General features: G+C 39.7%; 1 protein-coding gene across 2 annotated transcripts in view; it reads right to left on the reverse strand.

Moving 5' to 3' along the window:
- Positions 1-1,357: 1,357 nt before the first annotated feature.
- Positions 1,358-12,261, reverse strand: part of FIG4 (FIG4 phosphoinositide 5-phosphatase) — a 315,676-nt gene continuing 304,772 nt past the window's right edge. For both annotated transcript variants that reach the window (XM_089664705.1, XM_089664713.1), the window contains exon 24: positions 1,358-1,706. In XM_089664705.1, the coding sequence (XP_089520831.1) occupies positions 1,529-1,706 (178 nt within the window). In that variant the 3' untranslated portion in view covers positions 1,358-1,528. The remainder of the gene's footprint in view (positions 1,707-12,261) is intronic.

Below are 12,261 nucleotides of genomic sequence, written 5' to 3' on the forward strand. Positions count from 1 at the left end.
TATCTGTTCTGCTATATCCTTCAGGGGTCATTTACAGTTGTTTAGTTTCCTGTAATTTGACATACTTTTCCTACTGCAAGTAGGTTTTTTTTTTTAATTGAGTCCTGGGATAGAAACAGGGTTGCTTTAGCTTTAGCATACAGCGTGGTATTGTTGATAGGTGAAAAAAAGGCTCATGTAAATTTCATCTTCTGGCATCTCCTGCAGTTTTGGTTCAGGAAGATAAAAACCCCTGGGCAACTATTGTCAGTTATGCCAAATAAAAACAAAAAAAGACCCTCTTTCAGCAAGCAAAGGTGGAAATACAATTGCACTCCAAAGCAGTTCTAAATGGACCTAATGGAGTCACATGTTGGTAACTTATCTGTTATAACGCTGAAGGTTTGTCCCACATACTATCCAGCATTTGGCAGAATGTAATATATATGACAGTTGATTCGCCCAAGACGCACATCATATTGACAAACACACAACATAAGAAACAAGTTTATAGTAAATACATACTGTTCTCCTTGACGCCTTGTTCCTGTTGTTATTCAAGTGATTCATGTTGTACTATGAAACATAATCACTTGTTCCAGATTAAAGTCTTTAATTGTGCAACAGCTGTTCATGTTCCACTCCACATCTCGATGAAGTGTACAGCATGGCAGCCTACTGGAACAAGCAGGTCATACAGCAGAATTCTGTTGATTATCTGCTTCTAGTGAGAATTTAATAGCTGTGGTTGTTTTGACTACTTCTTGCTTTTCAACAACAATCGGAATCTTTATTGCATGTAATATATGCTTCTGAATATAAAACTATGCAAATAATTTCCTGAAGTCACAAAATGATAAAGTACTACTCTAAGCAGGACAAAAGGCTTAAGTAGCCTAGATAAATTAAAAAGGTCCTTGCAACCTAAGTTGGATACATCTTATAGGGTATGTCCACCTAAAATAATTTGGAGCGCAATTGCCTGCCATCAAATTTTTCTGTGGATCCTGGAGGTACCTAAACTGTGGCTGTATAATGTTCAACTATATGCATTGGCAGCTTGACTGGTGCTGTAAAATCTTATGCAGTACCTATTAGGGAGTGCTTAATACATTGTTCAGCATAAAATTTAATTAGCAATGTGAGAAATTTAATGACAGAACCAAGATCTCCTAGGTGATCTTCTACATGGCATTCTCAGGAGATCTACTTACTTCGCTCACCCTCTGAGTAACCCAGATATGACTTTGGGTTACTCTTTATAACAAATTGTTCCTGAGTTCCTCTAAATTTAAATATGCAGATGCCCTACAGTATAAGATATCAGACATCTCATTAGCTTGAAAGTGGAGACAAAAAAACTAAATCACAAATTAAGTTTCTTTTAACTTAACAGTGCTTTATTAAGCTGAAAAAACATGAAATATAGCTGTAATTATTTAATTAGCAAAGTATTTATGCAATACACAATATTCACAATAACATATATTTACAAATGACTAAAACTGTATTTTCCTATTATCGCTAATAAGTTACAAGTGTAGCTCCTTTACATGTAGCGGTTCCGTATGTATTCCCTGTACGTAAGCATGTCCTCTTTCCCCAGTGGCTGCATGATACCTCTGCCTGCTTGGATGTGAGCATGAAAAATATCCATTGACTTTCGGTCTACCTTAGGAGGTGTTGCTTCATATATGTTGTCCTGGGAAAGGGATGAAATACAGTTCCTGTAGAAAATAAAAATGTAAAAAAATTAATTCAACAGTATAAAAAGTACATTTACAGTGACCAAAATAAACAAGTGTGGTGCTACAACCTGAATACATTGTGAAACTGCCTGAAAGGAATTACCTGTGCCTGGACAACAGCTGCACATTCTGTGGAATAGTGTTATAGATATACGAAGGTCCAGCAACATGATAAATAAAAGTAGATCTACTGTATCATGGCTCAGGCCCGTTTGAGGGCTGAAATGCGTCAACCTGTGTGTATTGAACCCCCCTATGTCTTCAAGGATCATTAATAAAAAAGACTGAATTTTAATAACTGTAATACTGGTTCTTCGTATATCTATAACATTTATAGTGAACGGCCTATATACCATCATAAAAGGCAAAACAAGCCTATTATTTGAATATGTAGAAAAGAAAAAGGGAAAATACAAAGCATATATTAATCAGCACTAAAGTGGCTCAGCAGACCCTGCATCCCTTCCAGAACAACTGCTGTGTTTTACATTAAAGACTAGAGCCCTGGAAGGAGCAGCAGCAGAATGATGAGGTCAGTTCCATGCCCTGTGAGCATGTTCCTTGTCAGCACATATGAATTGCCCCTCCATCTCCCAGCCTGATTACTGCTATACAGGGGATTAAGCGAGATCAAGTCAAATTCAGATGATTATACTAGCTGAATTTAAAATACATTTAATTGTTTTTTATTAAGCAGATAACTGCCTTCATTAGTGTTTGCATAAATTTCTGCCTGGAGTTCAGCTTTGAGTGACAACCAATTATACATCATTTTATTGGAATCAAATGAGCCCAACTTAACTCTAAAACTTATATCTATACATAACTGATTGAGGAGAACTATAAGGTCTTTAGTTCTCCACACATGGTGGACCAGTTGCAAAGTAAAGTGGTTTTGGATCTGCACCTAAAATTTTATATATTGGCTTGCCCAGGTGAATCTTGCCAAGTCTCCACAACAGGCCCTTCTAGGGAAACTGGTGGAAGAAATACCTGGATATGTGAGCCACCTGATTGCATTTATATTCAATGCTGCCAGAATATCCATTGTGCAGTGTTGGAAATCCCCCACAGTTCCCTTCGACCTCTTAAAGGCTAAATTAACCTGGATAGTGGTCAATGAACGTATGACTGCCATTCTCCATGATAGGGTGGCCTACTTTGTGAAAACTTGGGACCCCTGGATGAAATATATCTCAGGACTCTCTTAGGTAGGACTGAGGGAAACGTGTAGAATTCACAGAGGGTGCATCTCGATCCCCTCATGTTTTGCATTGTATTGGTATTGTTCTGTCACATGTTCTGTCCCCCTTTGTAATGTACAGCGCTGAGCGAACTATTGGCGCTTTATAAATACTGTATAATAATAATAATAATAATCTCCTATCCCTCTTGTATTGAACTGTATTGTTGCTGTATTGTCTCCCATTATATTGTAAATCGCTGAGCTGTCGGCGCTATATAAATCCTGTATAATAATAATAATATCCTACATCTTGAATTCTGCTTCTCATCCCACATTCCTCCCCCCTCCTCTTCTCTCTCTCTATACATTTTTCTCCATTTCTTCCTCTTAAGTTTCCTTCATGGTCAGTTAGCTCAAGGCCCTGAGAAGCTTCCCCCCCATTGTCTAAGAAGAGTTGGAAGAAGCCCGTCACACCACACAGATTGCAACTGTCTTCAACATATGTTCTGACAAATGTTGCTTTTTTTGTTAACTTAGCATCCTCATATCCCATTTGGGACCCCATTTTGCTATTAACGACTGATGATTGTTTTGGATTGTTGTTTTTTGTATATTATTTGTGCCTGTTAAGATTGGCTGCAGTTTGCTGAGAAATGGATGCAAAATTCATTTGGACTGTTCTGTAACACCTCTTTCTATAACAAAACTAATAAACATTATTGAAAAGAAATCAAATGAGCACAGGGTGAAATCTGAATAGGTACTATGTGTTGCAGCACATAAAAACAAAGAGCTTTTTTGAATAAGGCCCATATTCTTCTAAACCTGTAGGTGTATCTTTGTACCTGTGGTCATTCTATATTATAGTGCATTTTTGTAATAGAAAATGCAGTCATACGATGATCCACTGCATGTTTGTTCACTGTCTGTCCACTTGTATTGCAAACTGCAATATCTGGTCACTTCACACCAAATTTCCAATGATGCAAACAGACCCACTGGTATACACTTACTGTAGCTGTGGACCCTGAACTCTCATTGCTTGGAACAGTGAGCAAGTTACTCTTATAGACGGAAAGTTGCATAACAATAATGTATGCAGCAATCTTCCAGCAAAATGTTTGGGCTAAAGGAAATTAGAATAAGTAAAGGTGACATATTTTCTACATTTTCTAAAGCAGACAAAAGAAAAATCACACCACTAGCAAGGCACACAAATCAACTATCTGCAGTACATAACCACATTAACTCAAACTACAACAAGCCTGAAGAGCACACAGAGGTTTGCAGTTTTTAAATTTACCTTACTTAGTGGCCTACTTGCATTTCCATACATTTTGCCTTATTAAAAATATTATAACATGACAATGCTGGGAAATGTTAAAGTGCTGTGTTTTTCTTCCAGTCATAGACATAACCAGCACATCAATCTAATCAACACCCTACTTTTATTCACGACAACTTTGACATCCCAGTCCACGCATGGCTCAAGATAATGAAGCAATCGTTATGCTCTTTCTAAAATGTAATTTCTGTTGTAATAGCAGGAAGCTTTCCTATTACTTTTATTCCAGATAGCATAATAACACAAGGGAAGTAACTAAAAGTATAATTTCATACAGTAGTGAACAGGAATTGTATAATCCTGCTCAAACTTTGCTACTTTCTTTGCTGTAAAACAAAACAGATTTTATTTGTCCTGACTAACAGACATGGTGACCAGACTCTCAGCCCTGGTTCACACTGATGCAGTGTGGAATTCGCAGCGTTTTTAGTGTGAATTTTGCACCACATCAGAATTGCACCCCGTTCATGTGAACCACTGCGGGTGTGTATGTTAAGATCACAACAGCAGTCCGCAAAACGTGGTGCAATGTGCAGAATCGGATCACATAGGTGTAAATACCCATGCAATCTGATTCTAGTGCAGACCAAAAAAAGGGTCCTGCATGTTTTTGGTGCGGGTGCGGTGCGAATAGAGCCATATAAAATGTTTGGCTCCAATCGCACTGCACACAAGTCGCATGTGATTTACACAGGAATGCAGTGTTGCTCCTATGTGAATCACATGCGATATACCACATCAGATATATGTGAACCCAGGCTGAAAGATAAAGAATTTATGCTGGAACCACTGCGCTATGTGCAGTGTGGAATTCGCAGAGTTTTTAGTGTGAATTTTGCACCACATCAGAATTGCACCCCGTTCATGTGAACCACTGCGGGTGTGTATGTTAAGATCACAACAGCAGTCCGCAAAACGTGGTGCGATGTGCAGAATCGGATCACATAGGTGTAAATACCCATGCAATCTGATTCTAGTGCAGACCAAAAAAAGGGTCCTGCATGTTTTTGGTGCGGGTGCGGTGCGAATAGAGCCATATAAAATGTTTGGCTCCAATCGCACTGCACACAAGTCGCATGTGATTTACACAGGAATGCAGTGTTGCTCCTATGTGAATCACATGCGATATACCGCATCGCATATATGTGAACCCAGGCTGAAAGATAAAGAATTTATGCTGGAACCACTGCGCTATGTACAAAAAGTAATGAATCAAAGTTTGTGAATCCTTAAATTTCAAACGCCAAGCCTGTGGCATCTATGAAAAATAATAAAGCAGCTCCAGCTGCAATACAGTTCTTACCCAGTCTGCCATTAGACTCATCGATCCAGTGACACTGCTCCTCTCCTTTTCTGAGTTGAATGACACTCATTGTCATGCAACCCTCTTCCTATGAGTCCAGGGCATGGAGCAGGCCCTTGAAAATAAACACTGCATTGTTTAAAAACTGTGGCACCACATTCATTTCTACTGTAACAATGGAAAGCAATAAATATTTTAAGATGGTGACTTACTGAAAAATGGTGGTACACATTCTGCATGATGTTTGGGGTCCATTTCCCCCCCCCCCCCATTCAAAAACACAAACAATAGGTATTTTGAATGGTTTAAAAAATTGGTCTTCCCGTGTGTCCAGCTAACAAACATGAGAATATTAAACTGAAAGCTTGTTTTGGGTCAGGCATGCTCTCACTTAGGAATGAGCCAATTTCAAGGCTTTCAAAAGCATGGATAGCTGGGCCCTGCTATAGGGAACATTCAACATCACAAAAAAGAAATGCTTGGGAGATGCCTTTAAACTGTATCTGGGGCTAAGAAACAATACAAATTGCATAGACAACAAAAGCGACACCATATTTTGGCATCATTTTTATGTAAACAGATATGTAATTCAATTTTTAATTTTTTTTCAGATTAGCTCAAATACAGCAGTACTCCAATTTGATTCATTACAATTGGAAAAGAAAAATGCTTATTAAGTAGTTTTGGCTTCAAAACCTTATTTTTATCTAGCACTAAAAGGTGTGAATTGAATGATGTAAGTAGTAACACAACAGATCTAAGAGCTATAGGAAAGTTTATTCATAAAGAAATGAAGCTAAAACCCTCAGCTTTGTACAAACTGGCTAATGACAAAACAGTTGAATAGTATAGTTTGTAAACTTTGTTTTGATGTTTCTTTTTCTCACTGCATTGTCTAGAAAGTTTCATAAGCTTTCAGCGCACAAAAACAACTCTAAACCACAACATACATTTACACAACTCCCTCCTATCTCTAATTATTCCTAAATTATTCAAAATATAGATTTCAGGTATGTGTTTGGTAGAAAATGGCATTAGGATATTATGCAATATGCAAGTATGCACTTGAATAGGCAGAAATTATAAAGAGATGAGGCAGGTTTTATGTTGCAAAAAAAAAAAAAAAAAGTGTATGAGGTGTGACAATAGCTACATTTAGTAAAATAGTGTACATTGGCTAAACAGGATGTAAGAAGTCTGGTTAGGCTGCAAAATAAGAGGGAGGGACAAGACAGGTTTTATCTTGAAATAAATATCTGAATTTATAATTTGAGAGATAATAGCAGCAATCGTCTGATATTTTTGGTACACCAAGATCCTACCATACTTATGAATTCTCCATAATAATAAATAATATGGTGATGAAAAAAGGTTTAGCTCTGAGGAATAGGACTTGACCCTCGAAATGCTGTTTCTGGACGATATGAGGTCTTCCCATACCATCAGATGATTACTGTGGATTTGGAAGTGGTCTCATCTGTATCTACAGATGCTCGTGCATGACATTTGTTTGTGAGAATTCACTTTAGCTATGGAAATACACTAGGTCGGTGCCCCCTCTTCTTTGTTCTTTTGTAGTAAGGATACCCACAGCCCTGATAATTCAGCAAGACATTTGTGCTAATGTAAGCATCATTGTCAGTGTTAAATATTTTTCTGAACCCTTAGACTGCAATATTTTCTCAACAGTTTGGTCTGTTAAAGTAAGCTGAAAAATAACAGACTTACCGGTTGGATCAACAGGTGACAATTAAGGCAAAAAGCCAAAAGAGAGACAACTATTGCAGTCATCATAGGTAGGATGCAATAGAATACATTTTTGTTTTTGGGTTTAATACTGCTTTAGCCATCAACCGTCTCCCGTAGGAGGATGGCGGCAGAGCGGCTCTCTTGTGCCGGATTATGTATCTAGTACGTGATCTGGCACTTCCAGGTAGGGCGGCTCAGCTGTACTGTGATTATTCACAGCACAAGCCAATCAGGGGTGCTGGCCAATGATTGACTGCAGACACCTGCAGATTTGCGAGGAGGAAGACGGGGCAGAGATCTGTCAATGTAAATACAGAGCTCTATCCTGTCAGTGGGGATGTGCCAGATTTTGTTTCCCTGCAAAGCAGGGAATAAAAAACGGCACATCCCTTAGTGAAAGCACCTCACAGTACACACATAAACACTGGTTAGGCACACATTTAACCATTTGATCGCCCTATATGTTTAGGCATACACTTAACCCCTTACACTGAGATGTTAACCCCTTCCCAGCTAGTGTCATTAGTACAGTGACAGTGTATATTTTTAGCAGTGATCACTGTATTAGTGTCATTGGTTCCCACAAAGTGTCAAAAGTGTCAGATTGCCCTGCTATAAGTCTATATATACACCATAGTTTGTAGATGCTATAACTTTTCTGACCAATCAATATATGTTTATTGGGATTTTTTATATGTAGCAGAATACATATCGGCCTAAATTTATGAAGAAATTTGATTTTTTTTTTTTTTTTATTGGATGTGTTTTATAGCAGAAGGTAAAAAATTTATTTTTTTCTTTTAAAAGTTTTGGTCTTTTTTCTTTTATAGCGTAAAAAATTAAAAACCCAGTGGTGATCAAGTACCACAAAAAGAAATCTCTATTTGTTTGGAAAAAATGACATCAGTTTAATTTATGTACAGTGCTGCATGACTGTGCAATTGTCAGTTAAAGCAAGGCAGTGCCAAAAAGCAAAAAATGGCCTGGTCAGGAAGGGGGTAAATCTTCTGGAGGTCATGTGGTTAATGTTGCTTTGGTAATAAAATGAGATCAGAAAGTTCAGGTCATCCTGAGACATTTTTACAGAGTTTCATCATAACATACCTGCACACATCAGCAAGTCCAGGCATAACATTATATTGATCTGCAAGTACAAGCCACTTGCAGGGACACTATTGTGATTCTCTGCCTAATGCATTTTTTGTCAGCAATTTTAGTGGTAAGGAATACAAGGTAATGTGTGATATATTTGTTTACATATTCCTTTCTAATTTCCATACACAGAGTGCTCCATCTAGGGGACCCAATTTGTTGTGCAAAATTTAACAAATAATTTATTTCATAATTGGGCTAAAATGGAAATCATAGAGGGTATTTGTTGCTTTCATGGGAACCACATTTTAGCTGCTATTTACTTACACTCAAACAATCAAGAAAGAAAAGTAATTAAAGCAATATTAAGCACAAAAGCAAACTTTTATTGTATTGCAGCTTACCAGTTCTCAGATGTGATGGCTGCACCGGTTTTCTTTCTTTTTAGTATTTCTTTTATTTTCACCTGGTGATCTGGCCAGTAAGTCTGTTGTTTTTTAAAAGAATAAGCTCTCTTCCAAATCTATTCGTTTACATGGATGAGACAATTTACAAAGGATATGGGTGCTTAAAATGAACAGCTTTCATTTATTAATTTAAAACCTTTGTCCCAAAAGGAAAAAAAACTGTTTGTTGTAACTGCTTACAAAGTGTGAGCTGGACTCTGGCTCCAATTTGTTAGTGTATCTAAATCTGGTAGTACATCTAATACCCCTCCCCACCCCCCAACAATGCTGCTGTCCAAAGGTGCCCCTGTAACCTATCCAGAGTGGAGACACTCTAATACAGGAGGTCTGTTACTGGTCAGATCACCAGGTGAAAACGGAGGGGGGAAAAAAACTAATGCGGCCACCACATCGAATGCTTGGTAAGCTGAAATATATTACATTGTTGGTTTTGGGTTTAATACCACTTTAACAGAAAGATTGATTTAAGTAATATGAATTTCTCTTTTCTTTTTTAATTTTTACTCATGAGGCAGATAGTATGATGAAAATTGTTCTCTTCCAAAAAGTAAATATTTTTGTGTGCTAGCAATAGTGTGACAGTTGCAAGACCTGTAAGGTTGGGGTGGTGAGACCATGGTGGGTAACCACTTATGGACTGCCAGCAATTTACTGCGGACAGGTGACTTGTACAGGCACAGCGGTGTACATGTACGCCACTCCCTTTTTTCGGGTTCAGGACACCACTACCCAACGCAGTACATTCTGTGATTGGACACAGCGGGATTTTGACAGCAGGTTTCAGCCAATGATTCAGGGAGACGGAACAAATACATTTTTTGTAAAAAGCAGCACAACACACATTAACACTTGTTAGGCACACACTTAACCCCTTACTTACCCTGAGACGTTAACCCCTTACCAGCCAGTGTCATTAGTACAGTGACAGTGTATAGTATTATTAGTGACCACTGTATTAGTGACACTGGTGATATCAGTGTCAGTTTGTCAACCTCCCACCCAGTGTCAGTTAGTGTCAGATTGCCAGTCACACTATCACAGTCCTATAAGTCGTGTATCACCGCCAATACTAATAAAAAAAACCATATATATATATATATATATATATATATATATATAGGGCTCAGCATAAATGAGTACACCTCAAAGATTTACTTTCCTATCAGAATCAACATTTTCTATGGGACACTATACTACAAAATACTCCTATATATGCGGACTGTTGATTGCAAACAAGATTTGTTAATTTTCACACACAAAAAGTATTTTTCCTAACAAATTCATTCAAGACCATGTTGCAAAAATTAATACACCCCACAGAAAGTTTTAGGAGCAAAGCTAAATTTTAGACAACAAAATCCCAATTAACAAGAATTCAACTGCAGGTGAGACTAATTATTCATTAACTAGTAGCCGACCGCAGATAGCCGAATGACGGCTGCACTGCGGCCGGCCAGTTCTGGGTGGACGTCATATGACGTCCCCCCAGAACGCGCTCTCCTGCGCGCCCCAGGGGGCGCGCACCCGGCGATCTCCGTGATCGCTGTGTCCTACGGACACAGCTGATCACGTGATGTGGTAAAAGGCCAATCACAGCGGTCTTTTACCACCTGATCAGCGGTGTCCAATGACACGCTGATCAGAGGGAAATGCAAGTGCCGGTTCTCGGCTGCACTTTCCTCACGCTGTCAGATCGTGAGGAAAGTACTGCCGAGAACCAGCAGTTGTCAGAGCGAGGATCGGCACCGATCATCAGTGCCCTGATGATCGGTGCCCAGCAGTGACACCCGCAAGTTCCGCCCACCTGTGCCCAGCAGTGCGCCCACTAACTCCGCCCACCTGTGCCCAGCAGATCACCCACCTGTGCCCAGCAGTGCACCCACCTGTGCCCAGCAGTGCATCCACCTGTGCCACTCTGCAGTGTCACACACCTGTGCCCAGAAGTGCCACCTACCTGTGCCCAACAGTGCCACCCACCTGTGCCCACCCACCTGTGCCCACCCACCTGTGCCCACCAGTGCCACCCACCTGTGCCCACCAGTGCCACCCACCTGTGCCCACCCACCAGTGCTGCCCACCAGTGCCACCCACCAGTGCAGCCAAGCAGTGCTGCCAGTCAGTGCCACCAGTCAGTGCCCAGCGGTTGTGCCAGTCAGTGCCCAGCAGTGATGCCAGTCAGTGCCATCTATCAGTACCCATCATCAGTGTCACCTATCAGTGCTGCATATTAGTGCCGCCTATCCGTGACACCTCATCAGTACTGCCTATCAGTGCCCTTTAGTGCTGCCTATCAGTGCCCATCAGTGCCGCCTATCAGTGCCCATCAGTGCTGCCTCATCAACGCACATCAGTGAAGGAGAAAAATTACCTGTTTGAAAAATTTTATAATAGAAACAAAGAAACTTTTTTTTTTTTTCAAATTTTTTGCAATTTTATTTATAGCACAAAAAGTAAAGCGCCCAGCGGCGATTAAATACCACCAAAAGAAAACTCTATTTGTGAGAAAAAAATGATCAAAATTTCATATGGGTACAATGTTGCATGACCGCGCAATTGTCAAAGTGCGGCAGCGCTGAAAGCTGAAAATTGGCCTGGTAAATAAGGGGGTATAAGTGCCTGGTAGGCAAGTGGTTAAACAGGTGTCCAGCAGACAGTTGATTATAAAAGGGAGTTACTTAAAGAATACCCCTTCCCATTTCATGCTGTCAGCAATGGCACCACATGGAATAGAAATGTCACAAGGCCTGAGAAAGAAAATATTTTTTTTACACAAGAAAGGTGAAGGCTACAAGAAGATCACCAAAGCTTACTTATCAGTCAGAATACTGCAGCAAAAGTCATACAAAGATGTAACAAAGATGAAACTGCAATCATCTCACAGGGACGTCCAGGCCATCCACGGAAGTTAACACCTTAACAGGAGTGTCTTCTGATGAGAAGGGTTGAAGAAAATTACCATGCAAGTTCACTGCAGTTAGCTACTGAAGTAAAAAGCCAAACTGGGGTGATTGCCTCCCATGACACAATATGGTGTACACTGCAGAGGAATGACATGCATTGGTGCTGTCCATGAAGGAAGCCTCTCCTAAAGCCCATGCACAAAAAAGCCCACCAAGAATTTGCCAGGGCCCATGCTGAAAAAGAAGAAGACTACTGGGACTCTGTACTCTGGAGTGATGAAACCAAGATAAATGTTTTTAGAACTGATGGCTTCAAAACTGTATGGCGTCACAAAGGTGAGGAGTACAAAGAAAAATGCATGGTGCCTACAGTGAAATATGGTGGTGGCAGTGTCCTTCTGTGAGGCTGCATGAGCGCTGCTGGTGTTGGTGAGTTCCATTTCATTGATGGTATCATTAACTCACAGATGTATTGCTCTATATTGAAAGAGA

The sequence above is a fragment of the Staurois parvus genome, unplaced genomic scaffold (assembly GCF_062004578.1).
Source record: "Staurois parvus isolate SC_StPar_1 unplaced genomic scaffold, SC_StPar_1.0 ptg000048l, whole genome shotgun sequence".
NCBI classification, from domain to species: Eukaryota; Metazoa; Chordata; class Amphibia; order Anura; family Ranidae; genus Staurois; species Staurois parvus.